Source organism: Trichomonascus vanleenenianus (assembly GCF_965637985.1).
Source record: "Trichomonascus vanleenenianus strain CLIB 3782 genome assembly, contig: TRVA0_001S, whole genome shotgun sequence".
NCBI classification, from domain to species: domain Eukaryota; kingdom Fungi; phylum Ascomycota; class Dipodascomycetes; order Dipodascales; family Trichomonascaceae; genus Blastobotrys; species Blastobotrys vanleenenianus.
This window is the reverse complement of record NW_027481886.1, coordinates 538,502-559,409: the sequence shown is the minus strand read 5'-3', so window position 1 is coordinate 559,409 and position 20,908 is coordinate 538,502. Positions and strand designations below refer to the sequence as shown.

At 50.3% G+C, this 20,908-nt stretch overlaps 11 protein-coding genes across 11 annotated transcripts; 7 read left to right on the top strand and 4 right to left on the bottom strand.

The window, feature by feature from the left end:
• Positions 1–225: 225 nt before the first annotated feature.
• On the top strand, positions 226–1,005 carry TRVA0_001S06238 (uncharacterized protein; the record flags this gene model as incomplete). The annotated part of the gene is made up of 1 exon (XM_076681937.1): positions 226–1,005. One exon carries the CDS (start codon positions 226–228, stop codon positions 1,003–1,005), a length of 780 nt encoding a protein of 259 aa, XP_076543894.1.
• Positions 1,006–2,669: 1,664 nt separating this feature from the next.
• TRVA0_001S06216 (uncharacterized protein) lies at positions 2,670–3,017 on the top strand (the record flags this gene model as incomplete). The annotated part of the gene is made up of 1 exon (XM_076681936.1): positions 2,670–3,017. One exon carries the CDS (start codon positions 2,670–2,672, stop codon positions 3,015–3,017), a length of 348 nt encoding a protein of 115 aa, XP_076543893.1.
• Positions 3,018–3,790: 773 nt separating this feature from the next.
• Positions 3,791–5,773, top strand: TOP3 (DNA topoisomerase 3; the record flags this gene model as incomplete). The annotated part of the gene is made up of 2 exons (XM_076681935.1): positions 3,791–4,756; positions 4,820–5,773. The coding sequence occupies 2 exons, from the start codon at positions 3,791–3,793 to the stop codon at positions 5,771–5,773; spliced, it is 1,920 nt and encodes a 639-aa protein (XP_076543892.1).
• Positions 5,774–6,284: 511 nt separating this feature from the next.
• On the top strand, positions 6,285–6,731 carry TRVA0_001S06172 (uncharacterized protein; the record flags this gene model as incomplete). Its single annotated transcript, XM_076681934.1, has 1 exon — positions 6,285–6,731. The coding sequence occupies one exon, from the start codon at positions 6,285–6,287 to the stop codon at positions 6,729–6,731; it is 447 nt and encodes a 148-aa protein (XP_076543891.1).
• Positions 6,732–6,979: 248 nt separating this feature from the next.
• Positions 6,980–8,521, bottom strand: DDR48 (stress protein Ddr48p; the record flags this gene model as incomplete). Its single annotated transcript, XM_076681933.1, has 1 exon — positions 6,980–8,521. One exon carries the CDS (start codon positions 8,519–8,521, stop codon positions 6,980–6,982), a length of 1,542 nt encoding a protein of 513 aa, XP_076543890.1.
• Positions 8,522–8,991: 470 nt separating this feature from the next.
• Positions 8,992–10,797, top strand: TRVA0_001S06128 (uncharacterized protein; the record flags this gene model as incomplete). The annotated part of the gene is made up of 1 exon (XM_076681932.1): positions 8,992–10,797. The coding sequence occupies one exon, from the start codon at positions 8,992–8,994 to the stop codon at positions 10,795–10,797; it is 1,806 nt and encodes a 601-aa protein (XP_076543889.1).
• An 834-nt stretch (positions 10,798–11,631) lies between these two features.
• TRVA0_001S06106 (uncharacterized protein) lies at positions 11,632–12,045 on the bottom strand (the record flags this gene model as incomplete). Its single annotated transcript, XM_076681931.1, has 1 exon — positions 11,632–12,045. One exon carries the CDS (start codon positions 12,043–12,045, stop codon positions 11,632–11,634), a length of 414 nt encoding a protein of 137 aa, XP_076543888.1.
• A 1,054-nt stretch (positions 12,046–13,099) lies between these two features.
• On the bottom strand, positions 13,100–14,617 carry CTM1 (cytochrome c lysine N-methyltransferase; the record flags this gene model as incomplete). The annotated part of the gene is made up of 1 exon (XM_076681930.1): positions 13,100–14,617. The coding sequence occupies one exon, from the start codon at positions 14,615–14,617 to the stop codon at positions 13,100–13,102; it is 1,518 nt and encodes a 505-aa protein (XP_076543887.1).
• Positions 14,618–15,503: 886 nt separating this feature from the next.
• HCR1 (translation initiation factor eIF3 core subunit j) lies at positions 15,504–16,287 on the top strand (the record flags this gene model as incomplete). Its single annotated transcript, XM_076681929.1, has 2 exons — positions 15,504–15,516; positions 15,578–16,287. 2 exons carry the CDS (start codon positions 15,504–15,506, stop codon positions 16,285–16,287), a joined length of 723 nt encoding a protein of 240 aa, XP_076543886.1.
• Positions 16,288–16,456: 169 nt separating this feature from the next.
• On the top strand, positions 16,457–17,182 carry ARV1 (sterol homeostasis protein ARV1; the record flags this gene model as incomplete). The annotated part of the gene is made up of 1 exon (XM_076681928.1): positions 16,457–17,182. The coding sequence occupies one exon, from the start codon at positions 16,457–16,459 to the stop codon at positions 17,180–17,182; it is 726 nt and encodes a 241-aa protein (XP_076543885.1).
• Positions 17,183–18,461: 1,279 nt separating this feature from the next.
• Positions 18,462–20,882, bottom strand: CSC1 (Csc1p; the record flags this gene model as incomplete). Its single annotated transcript, XM_076681927.1, has 1 exon — positions 18,462–20,882. The coding sequence occupies one exon, from the start codon at positions 20,880–20,882 to the stop codon at positions 18,462–18,464; it is 2,421 nt and encodes an 806-aa protein (XP_076543884.1).
• Positions 20,883–20,908: the final 26 nt, after the last annotated feature.

Genomic DNA, 20,908 nt, shown 5'->3' with positions numbered 1-20,908 from the left:
GTATTAACTGACTGACTCGGATCTGATCCGCTTCTTTGTGCGGTTACACCTCTGGACCCTTCTCGAATGGGCATTCTTATCGACTGTTTCCTAGACTCTAGTGAATGACTGATTAAACTTCCCGGGGACTCGAGATTAATATAAATATGCCCTGGATAGTTTAGGTTCACCATCGCTGTCGACGTTATACCAACTAGCTAATAAAATACAAAATCATTAAAAAAAATGAAGTGCCTCTTATTAGACTTGCCATTAGAGCTGCAATACCTTGTTTTGGACAAATGCGATCCCCAGAGTCTAGCCAACCTCTTGGTCGTATCCCACCGAGCCAACACCTTGGTAAAGGAAGCCCTGGCGTATAGAGTACGGTCCTGTGTCGGCCTGCCTCGTTCTATGCGTGACGCTTCGGACAAATTGCACAGCAACCTAGTTCTCGGGCTCTACTCCGTAGACGAGGATATCCGCCAGGCACACTGGTACGACACCAACTACATTGCTACTAACAACTTGGAGAGCTTCCACTACTCCTTTGACGGGCCATACTCTTCGACGCCAAGCACAACATGCCCGAGTCCGGCGCTGTCCCTTACCTCCGAACCAGAGGAAGAGGATCTGACAGTGCATAGCAAGTTCACCCCGGAAATTGCTGAAGACGATGTGTACTACGTCTGCATTGATGAGGACGACGATTTCGGGCAGATATACATTACGACGCGAATGAAAGGGTCTATGGTGCCATTGGTCAAGGTCGCTCAGCGCATCCACAAGGAGTGGTGCAACGAGGACGAGATGTTCATTCACAAGCGTGGACTGGCCTTTAAACTACAAGTGTGGTGCATGCCGGGCGAACCGCAGCGCAACGAATGGGGCGGGTTCTACAGGACATATGCTGTCAAAGTCACGGAAATCACGCTCAACTCTGCATATATGATGAACCGAATGGAGACCGTGAACTCTTCAACACTGATAGTTAATCGCTTGAGTTCGCCTATGATTGTGGCTTGAATAGTTCAATTGTTTGCCTTTGTCCATGCTTGTGGCTGGAAAAAAATAGGCCCAAATGAGAAGAGAACTGGTCTTGGCTGGAATAAATAACCCAAAGAGAAGAAAACAAATGGGCTATAGTGGCGGGAATAAACGGCCTAAATGAGAAAAGAACAAATGGGAAGAGCAGGATCTCGATCGAAAGAGAGCGATCGTTGAGGCGAGCCTTCTCCGTTTCATGATCGACTCTTCTACCCCTGAAAACTGTTGTCGCCCAACTTGATCGCTCCAAGTTTCGATCGTAAGCTATCTAACGAAGAGCGATCGAACGCGATCGTTGAGGTTCTCCGTTTCATGATCGACTCTTCTACCCCTGAAAACTGTTGACGCCCAACTCGATCGCTAGATGTACTACCAAAGCTTCGATCGAAGAAAAAATAAATAAAAGGGCTTAATTACCGCTAAATGGGGGGCGGGGCGTGCACCGCTTTGACAGGGAGTCATATCGCATTAATTAGATATGTTCGATTAATTTTTGCAGGGAATAGTTCGTTCTGCACATCAATTGCATTAATGAGATTTATTTTTTTCTCTGCAACCGCCCATTACTCTGTTGGTTAACGTATTTCCGAAAAACGCCTTCATCTACCAGATAACTGGATGACGCCTGACCGCTCCCCTTCATTCCTCGGAGCCCATCTTAGCCATGGTACTGTACTTTGCTACGGGATTGACGGACTTAGCGTAAAGTAGAGTGCAGTAGGACGCGCCGCGGAAAGTAACCGGATGCCTAGGCCTGCGTCCCCCGCCAGAAAAACGTGTAGAGGACTTGTGATCTGGAAGTGCGTCGACGCAGGAAAGCACATCCACTGCGCCGGATCGAGGCAGCACGCTTCAGTTCGCCATATACAGCTGCGAGAGATCTGTTACAAACAGTCGTGGATCTCTCTCATACGTAGACCGTTGTCTTGTTCGTCATTGTACTACAAGAAACTAGAACATACACGAGTCTCCGCTTTATGCCGGTGTACTAATGGTTGCTTTGCTTTGCTTGCTTGCTTGCTTTATCTAGCGAGTACCTATTCCTGTGCATAGCCTGCTGCCGGCTGCTGCTTTGCTGTGCGGTGACCTGCGTAGGAGTCTGATTCCGTCATTGTCTATTACCACAGATGCGTCATCCAGTAGCAAAAGTTGATGGCATGACCTTCGGCCACTCATATCAGGTCATACCACCCGGTCAATGCCGAAAAAGCCGTGACAAATCACCGGTAAAAAGGGGTCATCGACGACCGTTGAATGGAAAGAAATGACAGTTCGACCTCTCACCAGGTCACGGGACTCGAATCAAGGGGGTAGCCGCAACGGCCAGCGGACATTGCCCGTTTGGGAAAACAAAACCGCTTGGGACGGAAGGTACAAAGGAGATCGGCGGTGCAGTTGCAGGGCGATCGTGCAGATTGTGTCTTGGGGTCTTGGACGATGGGTAAGCGGTGCGGCTGAGGGCGATTTACAAGGCGATTAATACAAAAGGCCTCTAACCCTGGTCCAATATAAAAAGCTTTTGATATCCTCTTCTGCAAATCACTCAAACCTTTATTGACTGTTGTTTATTCAATTATTACAACAAACTGCTCAACAAGAACCATTACTCAAGAACAACAACTACCTACTACGGTAATATCAGAATGTCCGTTATCAAAGTAAAGGCCAAGCAGCTAGTGGTCCTCTCAGTACCACCCACAATTGTTGACTACTCCGACTCGGATAACGAAGAGAGCTATTATGACATGTCTGGCTCTTCCCCGATTCTTTCTCCAGTCTCCAACAGATACAGCTCGACCTTCCGGCGAAGTATATCCGCTTCTTCCCTCGCAAGCAGCGAAGATTACACCCTGAACAGCTCTTCAATGTCTCCTCCGTCCTCACCATCCACTAAGGACTATAGAGCAGCACAGACTCCATTCCACAGGCGCAGCATTGGACGAGACATGCCGCCATGCCCACCAATCCCTCAGCAGTACCTCAGATCGTGAAACCGCTGCACACCCACCTTATTTATTTATTTATTTATTTATTATTTATTTGTTACGACTAGACTCTTTAATGATATGATACAAACCTGTGTGTGAACTCTCTTCATTCAGTAGTTTCTTGGGGGCCAGCCCCCAAACCCCCGTAGCTCCGCTTCGCGGAGGGTTCCGGCTAGACCGAGATGATGCTACTCAGCCCATTGTCCAATAAAACAATATCATCAACCCCACATTATCAATACGATGCCATTGAGTGTGGAGATGGATATGCATTAGACGTATTTCCCATTTCCGACACCTTTATTCCCCTTTGGGTTGATCTGCACAATATAACAGCCTGCAGGTATATTATGTCTCAGATGCCGTATCACGGGATTAATATGGAGTCATTAGTCCCAACGCCAGCGCGCGCGCTCGTCGCGACCCCATCTTCACCAGAAAGCGCTTCTATTCTCTCTCCCTTTAACTTACCCCGAATACCGCTTCGAGAGCATCTCGCTCAATGGCCAAGGAATTTAGTCGATATGGCATATCATATCATGTGTTTGAGCCCTTGATGTGCTCTACGTAAGACTTTTCCAGAATTCAAATGTTCCACTCTCAATCATGACCGGAACACAAAGCAGCTGAAGCAGCCACTTCCTTTGTGTGTTTCAAGATTTAGACGCGCGTTGTTTTGTTGTTGCACGCGTTAATTGGGAGCCCAGAAAGAGCGCGACGCGTCACCTAAACCTCCACCCCAATACAAATAATTTTCGCCACGCGTTTTGCGAATCATGAAGATTCTCTGCGTGGCAGAGAAACCGTCAGTGGCCAAGGCGATTAAAGAAGCCCTAAGTGGCGGACGGTCGAGCTTCAGAAACATCACAGGCGACAAGCACGTCAAGAATTACGACTTTGACTACATCTTCCGCCAATGGGGTCCCTGTAACGTTACCGTGACCTCGGTCAAAGGGCATATCAAGTCCATAGACTTTGATGACCGCATCTATGGCTGGGGCAAGTGCGATCCGAGAGAACTGTTTGAGGCCCCGACCATTGAAAAAGTCCTGGCCGAGCCAATTGCCCGGAATATCCGCGCCGAGGCGGCCGGATCAGCCAAACTGTTCATTTGGACAGATTGCGACCGGGAAGGAGAAAGCATTGGATACGAGATCATGAAGATCGCGCAACAGGGCAACCGCGCGTTCAACGACATGAACAATGTCCGGCGCGCCATCTTCAACAACGTAGACCCAACTCACTTGAAAGAGGCAGCGAACAGACCTTCATCACTCGATCTGAACCAGGTCGAAGCAGTGGCGGGCCGGTCCGAGATCGACCTTCGCATTGGAGCTGCGCTTACGCGGTTCACCACGGGATTGCTGCAGAGCAAGTTTTACTCGGCGCAGCAGACGAAATCACCCATTTCTTACGGTGGATGCCAATTTCCGACGCTAGGTTTCGTCGTGGACCGATACAAAAAGGTGGTAAACTTCAAGCCGGAGCCATTTTGGTATATAGAGGTCGCAGTCACTCGCGACCGCCACAAGGTCAAGTTCAACTGGGACCGCGTGAAACATTTTAACCGGCTTGTGGTGGCGGAGATCTTTCGCCATTGCATGGAGACCTCGTATGATGCGCGAATTGCCCAGGTAGTTACCAAGCCGACCTCCAAGTACCGGCCCCTGCCACTGACGACCGTAGAGCTTCAGAAACAGGGAGCAAGATTTTTGAAAATGAGCTCTAAAACCGTGTTGGACGTATGTTTTACTTTTATGCCTTTAGTAACGTGGCGTCTGCTAACATTTTGTTTGATATTCTAGGTCGCCGAATCACTGTATACCAAAGGTTACGTCTCTTACCCGCGAACCGAGACAAACACATTTGCCCCTGAAATTGACCTCCGGGGCCTTGTAGGGAAACAGACCAACGACCGCACTTGGGGCGCCTATGCAACGGGGCTTCTAGAGAACGATGGGTTTGAACAGCCTCGGCGTGGTAATAAAGATGACAAGGCACACCCGCCCATTCATCCCGTCAAGGGCGCCGGATCCGAGCTGAGCCAGCGGGAACGTATAGTATACGAGTTCATTGCCAGACACTTTCTGGCGTGCTGCAGTAAAAATGCAGTGGGCGTGTCGACCAAGGTCGTATTGGATTGGTGCGGCCAGCGGTTCACCGCCAATGGCGTTGTTGTACTGGAGCGTAACTTTCTCGACATTTACCCGTACGTTAAATGGGAGACAGCCGAGCTGCCCGAATTCACTCAGGGTGAAATGGTACAGCTAGCGGAGGCCACGATGCAGGAGGGTAAGACTAGTGCGCCAAAATACCTTTCCGAGCCCGAATTGATCGCGCTCATGGACGCCAATGGCATTGGCACTGACGCAACTATGGCCGACCACATTGAGAAGATTCTAGCTCGAGAGTACGTGACTAAGGTCAAGCCACCCCGCGCTCGCAATGGCGCTTCTGACGATACAAATGGAACCACCAATAGCCGTAGTAGTGGAGGCAGGACATCCAATGAGGTGTTTATTCCTACTCGTCTAGGAATGACGCTAGTCGATGGGTACGATAGCATAAACTTCAACATGAGCCTGTCTAAACCATTCTTGCGGAAACAAATGGAGCAGATGATGGACGAAGTTAGTAACGGAACGCTGACCAAACAACAGTTTGTCATGCAGTCGCTAGACATGTTTCGTCAGGCGTACGCTCTTGCGAGCCGCAACAAACAGTCGATTCTCGACGCGGCCGACAAGTACGCGAATTAATATTACTGCAGGAGTGTGTTTGTACCGTGAGTACCGGTACCTGGCATTACAGACCCCTTCCTGTGGCGGTGACATTATTTCTCAGACTCTTAAGAGACTTTGACTTTGAGGTGGCATGCATTTTTAATTTGTGATGAACAACGGTCGCGGTGGCTACTGGAGTGCTTCTTGAACCCGTTGGACTCGGACCCTGGCTACTAATTGGCAAAATAATTTCATTTTGTATCGGTTTTTTGCTTCTTTCGGTGCTCAATTTTATCACGGGTGAAAGGGAAGTAATTTTTGACTTGAACTCTAATTGCTCTAAAAAAAAAGCTAAACTGGGCGCAAGAAAAAGAAGATCTCACAGATGTGTGAATTATTATGAGACTGCATCGTGGATATATTAACTGTCCTCTCTCTGGGCACATGAGACTTTATTAGGGGCCCGGTTATCCATGACGCTTCCGGCATACTAGATCTCTACACTGTTGTTGACACTATGAGCGATTCGAAATCACCGACTTCGCCAATGGCTGCGCGTCATATGCACAATCCCAGTAGCGGCAGCAGCCATTCAAGCAGTAGCTCTTCGTCGATATTCGGAAAGCCTCAGTCGTCATCTCAAGAGCACGCGGTGATCTCGGGTGATGCGCTAGAGGGAGAGCCGTCCGAGTCGAGGGCATTGAGCGAATTCCGGCGACAGTACCTTAAGCTATTGAATGACTGGAAGGCGAGCAATAAGCGATTCCTGGAGCGATATCACGACATTCAAAAGGATGCGCGGTTGGCGCTGGACAACGACGAATTGGATTTGATAGAAAAAGACAGAATGTCCATTGTGGATGAATTGAAAACGGTAGCAGGATTGCATAACTTAGACGAGGAAGCAAGCGTTGACGACCAGGCGGTCAAGCGAAAGCCTAGTCCAGACATTGCTGACGAATCGATGAAGAAGCGGAGAAGCTATGTTTGGTGAAATATCTCAACTGTACATATTATTACCATCATTCCGAATAGAAATATAATATTAGTGGTGGCGGGGATACATACAATTTGTCTATAACATGTAATAAATAAGAAATACCAGGTACGTCAAGCGTGTTTGGCGAAATAATACAATCTGCCTGACAAGTCGTAGACATCTCGACGAGGCAGCAATTGGCCTGCCAAAGAATAACAGCAAGTTATCAAATGGAGGCACGAGCTCGCAAAGAATAACAGTAGTTATCGATATTCAAACGGAGGCACAAGTTCGGGCACTTTTCCGAGCACAAAAGACATTGATTCGAACGCTTCTTTGACAGGAGGCAGGAGATCCTCAATCTTTGGAGGCATCTCGTCGTTCTTGCCTTGATGGTATGGATTGCCGGAGGCATTGGCTGCTGGAGTGGCGCCGAATCCACCACTAGCCTGTTGCCCAAATGACGAGCTCTTAGATCCGAAAGCGCCTTGGCTTGTTGTTGACGACCCAAATGCATTGCCGAATGCACTAGTCGCAGGGGCCGTTGAGCCAAATGTGCTCGTTGCAGGAGTGGTGGATGAACCGAAAGCGCTAGTGGCAGGAGTGGAACCGAATGCAGTAGAAGAACCGAAAGCGCTCGTGGCAGGACTAGTGGATGAACCGAAAGCGCTTGTAGCAGGAGTGGTGGATGAACCGAGAGCACTAGTAGCAGGAGCAGTAGAAGAACCGAAAGCACTAGTAGCAGGAGCAGTAGAAGAACCGAAAGCGCTAGTAGCAGGAGTAGTAGAGGAGCCAAAGGCGCTCGTAGCAGGAGCAGTGGAAGAACCGAAAGCGCTAGTAGCAGGAGTAGTAGAGGAGCCAAAGGCGCTCGTAGCGGGCGCAGTAGATGAACCAAAACTGCTGGACAATGGCTTTGCACCGAATGAGCTGGTAGCGGGGGAACCGAACCCACCCCCGGTCTTCGATCCAAACGGTGAAGAGCCTGAGCCGAATGCGTTAGCACTGCTAGTATTATCCTTCGAAGAGCCAAACGGTGACGGAGCGGTCGCCTTTTCCGTGTTTCCTTCGGCCAATACAGCAAACGGATTCGAGGAACCTCCGGCACTGCTTCCGAATGGCGAGGATTTTGCACCGAAAGCTGTACTCGAGCTGCCAAATGCATTTGAACCTCCAAATGAAGAGGTCTTAATTCCCGAGGGGCTGCTGGATGACCCAAATGCCCCTCCGCTAGATCCAAATGCCCCTCCACTGGATCCAAATGCCGAGGATGTATTGTTAGTCGAGCCAAATGCTCCTCCAGCAGTTCCACTACCAAAGGATGAGGCTTTAACACCTCCGAAAGCGGACGGCGAAGTACTACCAAACGCTGAAGATCCAGTAGATCCAAATGCACTACTTCCAGAGCCAAAAGAACTGGATACTGGTTTGCCGAATCCTCCCCCACTGGTACTTCCAAACGCGCTTGTGGATCCTCCGCCAAATGAGCTTTTAGCAGCTCCAAAGCCTCCTCCGCCACCTCCAAATGAACTTCCACCGCTTCCAAATGAACTTTTAGCCGTCCCAAAGCCGCTACTGGTACCGCCAAATGCGGAAGAGGTCGAAGAAAGCGGTCCAAAAGGCTTCATTTTCGCGCCAGACGTGTTCTTCTGGGCTAGTTCAATGTATCGCGCTGCTTTACGCGTGTCGTCGAGAACAAACTTCTGCACACTGTTGACATGGGCAATTTTCTGGTTGATATCCCGGTCGTACTGGTCGAGCCTGTTCTCTTCCCGCGCTTTATAGGCCCCCATTCTTGCCTCCTCCATGCTCATATCGACTTCAGACACAAGATTTGGGCCATAGGCCAAAGAATAGCAAGATAGTGGCCATACTGGTAGCCTTGAGGGCGCAAAATCCTTGCGAATCTCCTGCGATTTCTGGTCAAGGTCAAGCGAATCAAAGCTGACAATGGCGGTAGCTTCCTTCCCCGCGTGCAGAAACCGACACTGACTGCCCTTGAGGCATTTCCCCTGGCTGTAATACCGACACGGGATATTTCGCGTGTCTTTCTGCATCTTCCAGGGTGACTTGTTGAGGGTTCGACTTTTAGCCGGACAGCAAGGTGATCTAGGCTGGTCTCCCAACTTTTTGAAAAATTAAAGTGCAAATCACCAAGTCTGCGGAGATTTGAAAAGCAACCAGCAATTAAGCTAGGGTTAGCTCGTAGAAGTAAAAAAAGGGTATATATAACCAAGGCGTGCGTGATTATCAGGCAAATGCTTTAGTGCTTCGTAACATGCCTACCAACGAAAGCATTCATACGAAGGATGCCCAGTTGAGCCAATTCCAGCGCGCTCTGGAGCAGTTGGTCGCCAAGCTGTCGCGAGATGGTGAGCTCTCAGCTTCTGAGAAGGAGTCAGTGGACCAGGAAGTGGTGACGACTGTGCAGATGATGACAGCAAAGTTGATATCGCGGGTTCTGGCCTCCTTTAGTGACTCGTTCCCGCTGCAGAGACAGCTGTGGAATATGATTTATGCCCCAGTGATCCTGCAGTACCGGGTCAAAATTGAGAGAGCCAAGGAGGCAGGTGTGACTGAAGAATCTTTCAAGCCGGTGTACCGGCGGCTCTCCAAGATCCTCAAGGTTGCTTCTCAGACCTACAAGGCGCTTGTAAAGCGCATCCTCGAGGTCGAAGGGACGACGGAAGAGGTTTCGAGGCTGTTGCCTGTGCTCAATTTGGGTCTCGAGACGCCTCCCGAGATTGCAGCAGAGGCCATATACATGCGGGTCAATGAGTCTGCTGTGGATGTCTTGTGCCGGCTGGGTGACATATCACGTTACAAAACGACTCTCAACCTGCTCAAGCCCGAGGAAAACCATCGCCATGCCAGGATATACTACGCCGCAGCAGCAAGCATTGTGCCGGCCGAAGGCACCCCTGCGAACCAGCTGGGCAACCTGTCGAACACAATTAATGACTGCTTCGATACGTTCTTTTGGTTCCTCAAATCGCAGTCGGCGGAGGTTCCGTTTTCGTTTGACAATATGAAGCGCATTGCGCATAAGCTGGCGAGAATGAGCCGCCATTCGCTAAGTACCTCGCGGCTCATGGCTATTGAGTCTCTGGGCGAAAGCGATAGAGTTGCTATCCGACCTGTCGTACTGAGTCTTCTGTGGCTGTTTGCCAATAATTACCACGTTCAGGTCAATAAGGACGAACCCAAGCCTTTGGACCACGCAGTGGTGGATTCTATCATGGCCCAGTATCGTCAGATACTCGAAAACCCGGCCATTCCGGCCCACTTGTTGATCCAGCTTGCCTTGATAGGCCCAATGTGCACGTATGTTGCTGAAAAGAACCGCAAGACGCTGATTCACGGCGACATGCGCACTTTTGGAGTGTTCAACTTGACGGTTGAAATGTTCAAGGCTGCTTTGGAGGTTTCCATCCGCAGCCTCAATGAGCCTGAGGAGATTCCTGAATTGATCAAAAAGCTACTGCCCATGCTGAGGATATTCTTTGACTGGATCACCAAGTACCTTGAGGAGTGTCGAGACTGGGAGGTGCTCAAGCTCCAGTACGCCCCGTTGCTTTACGACGTGTATCGACTAGCGGAGACTCTGAGGATGAGATGTGGCCTCGAGTTTGATCCTCTCACGGCGGGGAAGATCATGTCTGGGCGGGACACGAAGCTGAATGCGTTGGAGGAGGAGAAGCAGTGCCTGGGGCTTGCTCCATTTAATGGAGCCCTTAATGATACGCCGAGTGGTCTGGCTAAAATGGATCAGGTGCGGACTCAATGCCAGGGGCTTTTGTTTAGCGCTGTCGAGCTGTCGCGATTGGGCTTTACTAGTCTCCAGTTTGATAGCAACCGGTTTGTCTACGTTGACTTGGACGCCCCTACGGTTGAGCAGTCTACGTTTGAATCTGCGGTTAACCAGACTACGTTTGACTCTACAGTTAATGAGTCAAGTACGGAAACCATTGCTGGTGAAGATGAGTCTGCTATTGGTATGTCTACGCTTCTGACTGAGCCTCCCACTGAGGTTGAAGAGGACAGTGATGGGGATGAAGTAGTGTTCAAACCACGGCGACGGTAAACCACACCACTTTCGTTACACATCATTTGTCGTGGTCCATCTTGCTGGCTACAAAAACTAGTGATCCAGCTGGTACATGTCATTTCTAGTGATCCAACCGCTACATACCATTTTGTAGTGATCTACCACTCATATCATTTGAGGCGATTTTGCCTATCATTTCTTGGCTATCACTAGTGATTACAAAAATAAATAGATATAGCCATTCATATTACACCAGGATTATACAAGTAACAATATTAGAAGATAGAAAATAGCATGCCATTTGTCGTTATCCACCAGTCATCATTATAATGGTTACGAATCGCTAGTGACTCCACGGCGATATAACCATCACATCAGCGTTACATAGCAACACCACGAATAGATATAACCACTTCATTACACCAGGATTACACATGAATCATAATATTAGAAGCTAGATAGTGATTTCACAAATAAACATAACCACACACCAGGATGAATTAATAATCTTGCTTACATTCTGTTGAAGGAGGACTAGTCGATGTACATATTGGTTCTAATCGAAGAACATATGGCTAATAGTCGAAGCACATATGCTTTTTAATATCATAAAACAATTTTCAAGTGAAAGCAGATGGAATCCATTTCCTCAGCGTTAATCGCTGTTGACTTGTACTATACCAGGATTATGTACCAGTAAATAACAACACTAAAAGATACAAACAGATTCCACGAATAGATATAACCATTCCATTACACTAGGATTATATAAATAACAATATTAGAAGATAGAAAATAGCAAATAACAAATTAATAAGCATCACGCATTAACGGCCATCAACGGCTAAAACTTGATCAACAGCCCCAACACTAGCCGGTGAAAAACTCCCTGGCCCGTTCAACCAATGACTTGTGCTTAGGTCGCTCCTGGTCGGCAGTGCTCTGTCGCCGCCCCTCAGGCGTGGCACTCTGCCGTCGTCCCTCAGGCGTATTACTGTGCTGTCGCCGCAAGTTACCATACCCACCTCGGCCTACCGACCCGTTACTCGCCATAGGCTGGAGACCCGTGTCTATATCCTGGGCCTTCCTGGCGACCTGAGAGTCCACGTTCTGCCTCATGTTCCCTAGGCCGCCTCGACCTGTCGTGTAGTAACCCCCTTCATCCAGCTTGGGGATCTCCTCTTCCAGCGACTTCTGTGACCGCGGCTCCGGTGCGTCTCCGGCGACGATGTTACCAGCGCCACCTCGCCCCGTCGAGTGGTACTTGGGCTGCTGTTCTGACATTGCTCGAATCAAGCTGAAAAGGACGGGTGATAATCTGCTTTTTATGATCAAAGACGGAGTGCCGCCGGGGGTACGGCTGCTTCCGAGGGGACGCAACACCCACCATCGCGATCTACTATCTTATCTCGCATATTGCCTTATCCAGAACCCGAAAAATAAGGGGAGCCAATCGGGTGCCTCGTCCTCTTTGTATCTTTCAGCCAGGGGTCCTCTGCGAAAACAAACCCGGGTACTAGATCTGGTGTATTTCGTAGGTCCGCTTCCGTGCTATAGGAGGAATGGGTTATTCGAGGGCCAGCCCTCGAGCTCCCGTGGCTCCGCTTCGCGGAGAAGTCGCCGGTATATAACATCCCGAATTAAGGACCATTAGTGGATCTACTCGAAGGTTATAGATTAGTTTGATTCTTCCAAGTCAATAGTATATAGTGTTGGAAACAGGTACTTGGCAGAGCTGCATCAATCATTTCCCCATTAGTAGTCTATCAATCATTTTCCTGTTGTATGGTTTATATCGATATTCTACCAGGTAGTGCTGTAGATCGACTCAACTCATTGGATTCTAAATATATCAAACCCAGGACCAAAGAAGTTTTAGTAGAGCCCCTAGTGTCTTGGGGAACTGGTCTCCTAACTACACTAGGAAGAGAGAGATGTATTCAACTACACCAGGTAGAGAGGTGTACACCATAGATAGGGGGCTGTATTCACTAGCTTAGGTTGAGATGCACTTTCACTATATTGGGTAGAGAGGCGTATAGGTAGAGAGAGGTGTATTCAACTGCACTACAGGCAGAGGGGTGTGTTCACTACACTACTAGAGATCTGTGTTCAACTACGCCAGGTAGAAAGGTGCATTCAACCACACTAGGCTGAGACGTGTTTTCACTACATTAGATAGAGAAACGACGTAGGAAGATGTCGGTAGAGATAGTTAGAGAATATATAGGTAGAGAACAACCAGGTAGAGGATATCTAGGTAGAGAGATGTAGGTAGAGACATGCAGGTTCGAAGTGCCAGCCCTCGAGCTCCCATAGCTCCGCATTCGAGAAGGAATTAGTTAAACTTGAGGTTCTTCTTACACTCGTCAATTACAGCCTCAAGAAGCTTCCTCTCAAGAATGCCCAGCCGTAGTCCGACCTCAATCTCCGTATTCTCCAGTTCCTTATCAAAACGGTCAGGACGCCCCAGCGCACGGTCCTCTTCTCTCTGACGCTCAAAGTCCTCTGGACCCAGCAGAGAAGGCAGGAACATCTGCCTGATCATTGAAACAACCGCCGTATTGCCTCGCGGTCGAACAACTTTCTCATAGAACTCCGGGTCCCCCGACGAAATGCCGCCAGTAATATCGGATGAGTCCAAGATCTCGCCCCGAAAGAACAGAGCAAACTGCTGCTCTTCTTTGTCAATTCTCAAAATAAGATCCTCGCCCGTGCTGCACAAAACCAAAAAGTCGTCGCTCCACAAAGCCTTCCCTTCTGGGGGCTGCAAGAACTCGATCCTGCTCTGAGTCGACTCATAATACGCACAAAGCAGTTCGTAATTGTCCTCAATAAGAATTGGGCCCTCTTCTGTGGGCAGTTCAAGGTTGCCTTTGCGGTCTTCCTCCCGCTCTGGAGGCTCGTACCCGGAGTCAATGCACTTGCGAACGTCGTCCGACATGATCGGATAGAAGTAAGAGATCTGTCGAGCCGTAGTGTACTCTAGCGGAACGAATCCGTAGTTAAACAGGAACTCAGCAGCGCCCGTAGTGGGACCGTAGTTGATAAAGATCTCATCACCCGGCTTGACGTCGTTCACGAGCTTGCCACTATCGTCTCGCAGCAGAACAAGATCGACACTTCCGTCTTTGTTGGCCACATACGTAGCATTCGTCTTGAGCCCGCCATGGTTGGCAAAGTCGATAAGCGGTACCATGGCCGGCTGAAGCAGTGTCGGGTCGTTGGGGTGCGGAATGCTCATAGCCCGGGACGAGATCCACTCCTCAACCAACAGCCATTGGGCGTAAGTGATCTCGAGATCGACTCCTTCGGCGCTGCGGTGCTTCTTCTTGATGAACTTGGCCAGCTCGCGCCGCAGCTGCTTGTTGGAGAAGAATCCGTTATAAAGCTGCTCAATGAAGTGCCGCTTGGCCATAGTCGCCTCGAAGATGCTCGTAGGCCGCAGCTGGCCATCGATTTCTTCGGCGTCCCAGGTGAAGGGCAGTCTGATGTCCTTGCTTGGTGGTAGAGACGTGACCCAGGCTCCAAACCTTGGATCCGGGTCCCCACGCCTGGCGAGAAGAATCTGGTAGAGGAAGAACCTGAAGATGAGCCGTCGCGGTGACGGGATGGCATTCCCAGTCTGCCCCCGGTCGTTGATAGAGAGCATGAGCTGCAGCAACGGGTGGTTCTGGGCATACTCTAGTACCAAATCCGCTGTAACCACGTAGTCTATGGGCACATGGACGACTTTGTCGCTATTCAGCGTCTGCTCGGTGGCTATAAGCCCATTGCCAAACTGGCCAGGCCCTGCGGTGCAGTTGAACTCGATGTCCGGGTGTCTCTCCACCCACTCTTTCAATTCGTCATTCATCTCAAAAATCACTCTGTATTGAAAAAATAACTAGTACCTGGTAGTATAATGCAGGGGAGGGTATTTATATTTATGTGGCCCTCAAATCGTACACGTCCAGCTATCAAATTTCTCGGATGCGTGTCAGGGTATATTTCGTACATACTCCGCCGACCCATCCACCAACGGGTACCAACACGTCTACTACTGTGCTCTCCAGGGACTAATTGCCAGGAACCAACTCGACTTCGCCCCCCTTTAGGTCCACATACCCCGGATTCCCTCTAAGCCCTCCTCAATTCCTCTCCTCTCCATCCCACGCATGTCGAGTCCTCATTTTCAAAATGCGGGCACCCGCCTCTGCCTGAGCCGCACCAGATGCGGCCCCGTGCACCAACTGAGGGGCCAGCCCCCCAGACCCCCCGTGGCACCGCTTCGCGGTAGGATTCTCGAGACGAATTGAAGCCATTGAAACGATCCAGCTCTCCGAGTCCTTATCAATTTCTCTCTCATTCTCCCTTTCTACCTCATCCCGCGTATGTCGAGTCCTCAGTTCATACACACCCTTGGCTGAGCCGCATCGGGCGCGGCGACACCCCACATCCTGGGGGCCAGCCCCCCAGACCCCCCGTGGCACCGCTTCGCGGAGAACCCTGCAGACACGAGACTACTTCAAGCCAGTGAAAAGACTCTCCCAAATCCTCCGCGTAGCGGAGCCACGGGGGGTCTGGGGGGCTGGCCCCCCAGAGGGTGCGGCGGAAGGTGAAATTTCGGCAGCCGGGTAACGTTTCTGCGTGCGCGGCCGGTGATCCCCTGAGGTGACGACGGATTGAAGGTACGGGCCACACCAAATTTTTTCCGCAAAGAGCGTAGAACCGCCAGAAAAGACCAAAAAAAAGACGCAAGGATGTCGAACTGGGGTGAGTAGGAACCTGATATAGAAATGGATGATCTGGGGCTAACTTCCGGTTATATTTTCAGACGACGAAGAGGAGTACAACGCTCCAGTCCGAAACAACTTTGAGGACGAGGACGAGGATGACGTCGTGGACGACTGGGAAGCCGCTGAGAGCTCGGAAGACGAGAACAAGCCGGCTGCTCCGACCCGAAAGCGAGTGGGTATTGAGCAGCGGATTGCTGAGCGGGAGGCTAAGGAGCAGACTGAGCGAGAGAAGGCCGCGCTCGAGCTTGCTGAGGCGGATGAGGCGACCAAGAAGCAGCTGCGGAAGCAGGCGGAAATCGAGAGTGATCTGACCAATGCTGCGACTCTGTTTTCGAGCATCGACATCCACCCACGATCGCTGGCGACTCAGGCTTCCTCCGGTACTGCTACTCCAGCGGGCCCTGCCAAGCTGTCTGATCTGGCCATCTTCAAGCCAACTACCAAGCAGGAGTTTGACAACTTGCGGAAGACGCTTGCTCCGCTGTTGTGCGAGCTCGCCGAGGTATCCTCTCTTCAGTACGGCAACTTTGTGACTGAGCTGTGCCGAGATGTGTGCAAGGCCGCTTCCATTGACCAGATCCGAAAGGTCAGCAGCACGCTCAACGCCCTGACTAACGAGAAGGTACGGGAAGAGCGGGCCAACCGGGGCAAGAAGAAGAAGCCGGTCGCCAAGGCCGCCTCGCAGAAGATCGACGAGGCCAAGGACGTCACCAACTACGACGACTTTGAGGACGACGACTTTATGTAAATCAGCTTTCCCCAAGTCGGCATGTCGTGAAGTCGGCACGTCGTGGCGTGAAGTCTGAGTGTCGCGAAGGCGACTTCTTCAGCCGTTTCTGTCGCGCGCGCAGCACTCAACTAACCTCTCTTACTCCTTTGCTTCACGCTCGAGGCGCGTATATGTAGTCAATAGGTCCATGATATGTATAGAATGCACGCACGAGGTGTCGACCTTGTACACGCGGTACTCTCCGTCGAATATCCGCCTGACCGCGTGCCCGAACTGTAACAAGTTTGCCGACCGGTACATTGAGCATGATGGGGTCAACGTAGTCATTGATCTGCTGCTCCTCAAGCCCCAGGCATACCGCCATGTCGTATTTAACGTCCTTTCGCCGTCAAACGACCCAATGGACAGGCTCCACTCGATGACGAAAAAGATGTGGCTGCTCGTGACGCTGTTTGACGTGTACTTGACGTGGGCGCGGGCCGAGAAGTCGTCGCGAGCGAACCCCCTCACGGGCTATATCCTGTCGCTGCCGGTGTTGGCTCAGTACATTGTGTTTTTGGTATATTGCGTGCTCGATACACTTGCTGTGCACGTCTCGTTGAGGCTTCTGGCGTGGTACTGGGTGCACTGGACGAGGCCCAACACGCTTTCAACTGCAGTGCTCATCGCCTCTTCATCAAAACTGTTTCCGATCCTCATGCTGATATGGAGCTACGACATTCCAATAGCTACCAAAGTCGTCGGATGGGCTGTCAGTTTCAATATTGTAGAGGTCTTGACTACGATTCTTGACTGTGGATACCCGAGGGCCGTCGTTATGACTGGCGCCGCAGAACTGCTTAAAATGTTCGTATGCGACTATGCATTCTCTCGACTAATCCATTGGTACGCTGGGCTTCCTTGGGGCCACTAATTATTGCAATTTAATGACTTTAATACTTCATACCCCCGTCCCAGTCCCTGGGGCTCCGCAAGTCAGCCTTTTGCTTCTTGGGGGACCAGTCCCCCAAACCCCCTGGAGCTCTGCTACGCGGAGTTAACTGGTAAATTCGGCCTGTTTCAAGTGAAATTGACCCCGTTTTCAGCAATTGAGCGGCCCGGTGTCCCTTTAGTCCCTGGGGCTCCGCAAGTCAGCCTTTTGCTTCTCAAGTAGCGCTTGGGGGACCAGTCCCCCAAACCCCCTGGGGCTCCGCTACGCGGAGTTATCCAAGTGAAATTGATCTCGATTTCAGCAATTAAGCGGCCCGGTGTGACTAGATGTTGTAACGACCTGTAACGCGAGTTTTGTTACAGATTTTGTTACCGGTCGGGATTTCGCAACGGAAGTCAGTGAGGAATGTAATTTAAATGATCTGGTCAATGGAACCACCGAGAAAGAGTAAGCCAATTATAATGGATCGAGAGTAGCAATTTCTAATGAATCCAGGGAACACGTCTCTCAGTCTTTTCTTTGGAAAAAAATTGATTGATTCGTTCCGGTCTCTATGTGCTCGAAGGTGTTTGTTACAGCGTTACAATTTCCATTACGATGCGTTTCAAAAGAACTCCTGTAACACTTGCAGCTCTAGTCACAATGCTTTACTTAAATTATTATAGCTAGCCAGAACAGACTTAGTAGGGATTCAATTCTGAATCTCTTGATCGCCTTCCGCGACATTATACTTCAAGATGCTACAATCTTAAAGACCTTCCATCCCAATCAATCGACATTTGGAAGTTTTACAACACCATGGCCACGCTTAGAATAGCAATTATAACCGTGATGGAGTACATCCTCGCCATGCGCTTTCGAGGCGACATGTTCAAATGCATACAACGAATGGTTTTATGAAAGCACACCGGAGATAGTAAATGTCAAGGATCCGTTGCGCTCCTTGTGGGCTCAAGAGTCTGAAGGAGTTGCCTATAGACGAAATTGGTTGGCTGTTGGAAATGACATACCCCTTTCCTACATACTTGAGCAGGTACAGCAACTGGTGGATCAGCGCTATAATGGTCACTTACATGGTCTTCAACTCGCAATTAGTGCGGCAAAGGCTAATAGACAGCGTTGTCTAGAGAATACTCTTAATGTGTATCGAACTCGAAGTCAACATGGTTACCAACCCTACATAGAGGACAGTAATAGTGAGAATTCCAATAAATCTCAACATATTGGCATTAAATTTTAGGGGTTAACTATAATTACATGTCTATTCCCATTCTTCGAATCGCATTCGTCGGCGACGGGTGCCTTCGCTGTTCGCGAGGATTACCTCGTCCCCTTCTATACCGATCCATGGTCCGTCTAAAGGTCGTGTCAAGTTAGGATTAACGTAGGTCTGGAATCGCTCTCGCTGCTCATCAAGCGTCTTGCTCTGTGACCGTGCACGACGAAGCAGCCCGTGGCTCTCCGAAGCCGTCTCCTCAAGCACCGAGCCCGCACTGTTGGACCCCGAGGTCTCAATGGCCCGCAGAGCAATATACTTCAGCAGCGGCGCGTAATTGTCTTCAAAGTTGTACCAGTATGCAAAAATAATGAATGGAAGCGGCGTGAGCATGGTCGCGAGGAAGTACGCGTGCTGAAGCGCCAAAATACCCGCCATGGCGAGATGGAATATAACGAGACCGAGGCAAATGCGCCGGAATATAAGGGGCCACGCCCGGCCAGTGGAATGCTGCGGGTGCACCATCGAGTACATGAGCTGATACTTGTAGGTGAAGTAACCACAGATAAAGTAGAGCGTGCCAAAAGCCAGAATCTTGGACGAAATGACGCTGTACAACAAAACAATGATGAAAATGAGTATCGGCTGGGGCAAGTGGATACCGTAGTTGAAAATGGCTGGCTTGTAGAGCTCACGGTAGTCTCGTGGGCTGCGAGCGTGTGCTGCAAACACTGGCAATCGCACAATGGAGCCAATCTGCAGTAGCCTGAAGGGGAACATGCCAAGGCCCTGTAGTATGATCAAGTCAACATAGAACAGAGACAGTTTCCGCAGAGTCCGCGCCAGCTTATAAGCGATCTGAGTGGTGTCTTTGAGGTAGGCCCAGTAACTGGAGGCTCCGACCGTAAACACGAGGAACATGTTGACAAAGACATAGAAGAAGTTCTTGCTGATAATGGAGAGCTCCACCTCGCCATACGAAACGTATCCCTGGAGGCCCGATAAGTAAACGTAAATATAAGGCATGATAAAGTTGAACAGGGTATAGACCAACGGTGGCAAGATACCAGTAACAAAGGTGTGGGCCCAAGGGGACTTTTCCAGCAATTCTGCGAGGCCCGGCCAGAAGCGCTTAATGCTATCAAACTCGAGGAATTTGGTCAGCGAATAAACGGGATACACCATGGCCACGCTTAGAATAGCAATTATAACTGTGATGGAGTACATCCTCGCCATTCGCTCTCGAGGCGACATGTACAAATTCCGCCACACGACGTCATGGGGAGCTGGAGCAGTTGCCGCTAGAAGTTTGTGAGGAGTAGGATCGAGCAGCGCCTGGGCTGTCATCTGAGCAGAGGCGACCGAGTCCATGGTGACAAATGCTGTTCCCGTCGCTGGGAACTCTACGCTATCCCGGATATACTTGATCTGCTCATCAATAAACTCCAGCTCGTTCGAGTACTTGTCAATGATGTCTATGCGCTCACTGGACCACCATCCAACACGTTCAGTCGGACGATTGTACGCATGGGTGCCCCTCAATTGCAGGGTCCCATTGGTCGAGGCAAGCAACGATACATGCTCCCCCTCCTCGTCCGTACCACTAGTCGCCAACGAGGCGTATGAATCAGCCAGGGGAAGCCTATCTTCCTCGGTTGTGTGGTTGTTGACCCAAGTGGGCCCGAGATACTCGGACCACGCTCGCTCCAACTTGCGTATGACCTTTATCCTCTGGTCAAACAGCTCGTCAAGCTGGGCCCAGTTCCTGCAGAGGTTAATTGACCGCACAGTACCGATCCCCAGAGACTCTATGTGCTCTTTCAGAGCCTCCGTGGTGCGTAGATCAGGGGTAATCCCAGAGAGTCGGATCGTTCTATCAGTAATTGAATTTTGTCTCCCCAAATACTCCTGCCGCACTCGTATCACTTTGAGGGTCTGCCTAAGCAGATATACCAGGGTCAATGCCGTAAACACGTAGGTGAAGACGACGTAAACCCACAGGTACCCGTCATAGTCCTCCGGTTCAGGGCTATCGAGGTCCAGAGCCTGCCTTTTTAAAAAGGAAAAGTACCCATCATCGTCGTCGTCATCTCCCTGGTCGTAGTTCCCGGTAAAGTGGAGCCGGATAGGCCCTATGATCGTGACGGCACATAGGGTGCATATTGAAAGCAGCTGGATGCTCATTTTGAAAAAACCCAGAAACACAAACGCGTCCAGGCCGGCGTGCTCGAGCACATCTTCCTCGGAAATATCATAGAGCGACTTGAGCCACCCGAACAGCGAGTTACTGAGCCTAGGCAATCCCTTATGGCGTGACCTCCGCGCCGCATAGAGCCTGGGCAGCTTGTACCTCAGCACCGAGAAACACCCCAGCGCCGAGACGCCCAGCACCGCCGCAATTAGGATCTGGGTACTCAGCACACGCTGGTCCGGAGGCGAATACACATGGCCATCGTCCGGTGGCATTATAGCACCTAACCTCTCTCTTATCT